Source organism: Triticum urartu, unplaced genomic scaffold (assembly GCF_003073215.2).
Source record: "Triticum urartu cultivar G1812 unplaced genomic scaffold, Tu2.1 TuUngrouped_contig_6764, whole genome shotgun sequence".
In the NCBI taxonomy this organism is placed as follows: domain Eukaryota; kingdom Viridiplantae; phylum Streptophyta; class Magnoliopsida; order Poales; family Poaceae; genus Triticum; species Triticum urartu.
Genome location: NW_024117551.1, coordinates 1 through 1029, shown reverse-complemented (window position 1 = coordinate 1029; position 1029 = coordinate 1). Strand labels below are relative to the sequence as shown.

At 61.1% G+C, this 1029-nt stretch overlaps 1 protein-coding gene across 1 annotated transcript; it reads right to left on the bottom strand.

Moving 5' to 3' along the window:
• Nucleotides 1-322: 322 nt before the first annotated feature.
• LOC125531059 lies at nt 323-998 on the bottom strand (the record flags this gene model as incomplete). Its single annotated transcript, XM_048695468.1, has 2 exons — nt 879-998; nt 323-757 (listed from the first exon to the last, which is right to left on the bottom strand). Coding segments are annotated over exons 1-2 (555 nt in total), but the record flags the coding sequence as incomplete, so codon positions are not given.
• Nucleotides 999-1029: the final 31 nt, after the last annotated feature.

Genomic DNA, 1029 nt, shown 5'->3' with positions numbered 1-1029 from the left:
AGCGCCGGCGGCCAAAAAAGTTTCCACTCGCGCCCCCAGGAGCACAAAAATCACCGGATTTGGCTAAAACTACCGCCGGCACTCTCATCCCATTCCCAAGATCCCGGGGGGTAGCTGGGGGAGGAGAGAGTGTGTTTTACATGCGGTTGGGCCCGCCATCAGCCTCCCACTCCCTCTCTCCTCACCTTTTTCTCCGGGGCCCACCCACGTGCCTTCCCACGAACTCGGCCCGCTCTCCCCAACCTCTCTCTCTCTCGCCACAGCCTTCCCCCGCGGCCCTTGATGGCCCCCCCCCTCCCCGAGCCCCGGCCTCTGCGCCGACCCACGGCTGGTGCCTGGCCACGACGGAGGAGGCGGACTTCTTGAACTTGAAGGCGGAAGCCATGTCTAGGGAAGAGCACGGGCGCAGCTTGCGCTGGCCCTGTTCGATGGCAACCGGGCCAGACTGGGAGACGGCGTTGGTCGAGTCGGCGAGCGCTCTCGCGAACCAGCGCGCGATGCTAGGGGGCGGGCCATTGTCGCAGAACTGCGCCTTGGCGGAGTAAATCTTCTTGCCGTAAATGTGCTCCTTCCTGGCGATGAAGGCGGCGTTGAGCGCCGGGCGGTTGGCGCCGGTCTTGCGGTAGGCGTCCTTCTTCATGTCACCGAGCAGGAGCGCCAGCTCGAGGTCGAAGAGCAGCGTGACGTAGAAGCCCTCCAGCGGCTCCGACCCGGCGCCGAACCTGGCGGCGGAGATGTCCCAGAAGATGTCGACCTTCTCGATTCGTTAGAACAGCTTCCATTGAGTCTCTGCACGGTAGAAAAATTACTAGCTAACTTTATCTTTAAGAAGTTTTAGTATTTTTTTTATTTTTATAAGTATAACTTCAAATTTAGGCGCCGTCGGCGTCGAGGCTCTTGGAGCCCTTCTTCTTGGAGAAGAGCCAGGGCTTGATGTCCGCCTTGCGGAGGCTCTGGCAGGACAGGGCGTCGACGGCGACGCTGAGGCCCTGCCCCATGAGGCTCTTGCTCCAGGTGACGGAGACGATG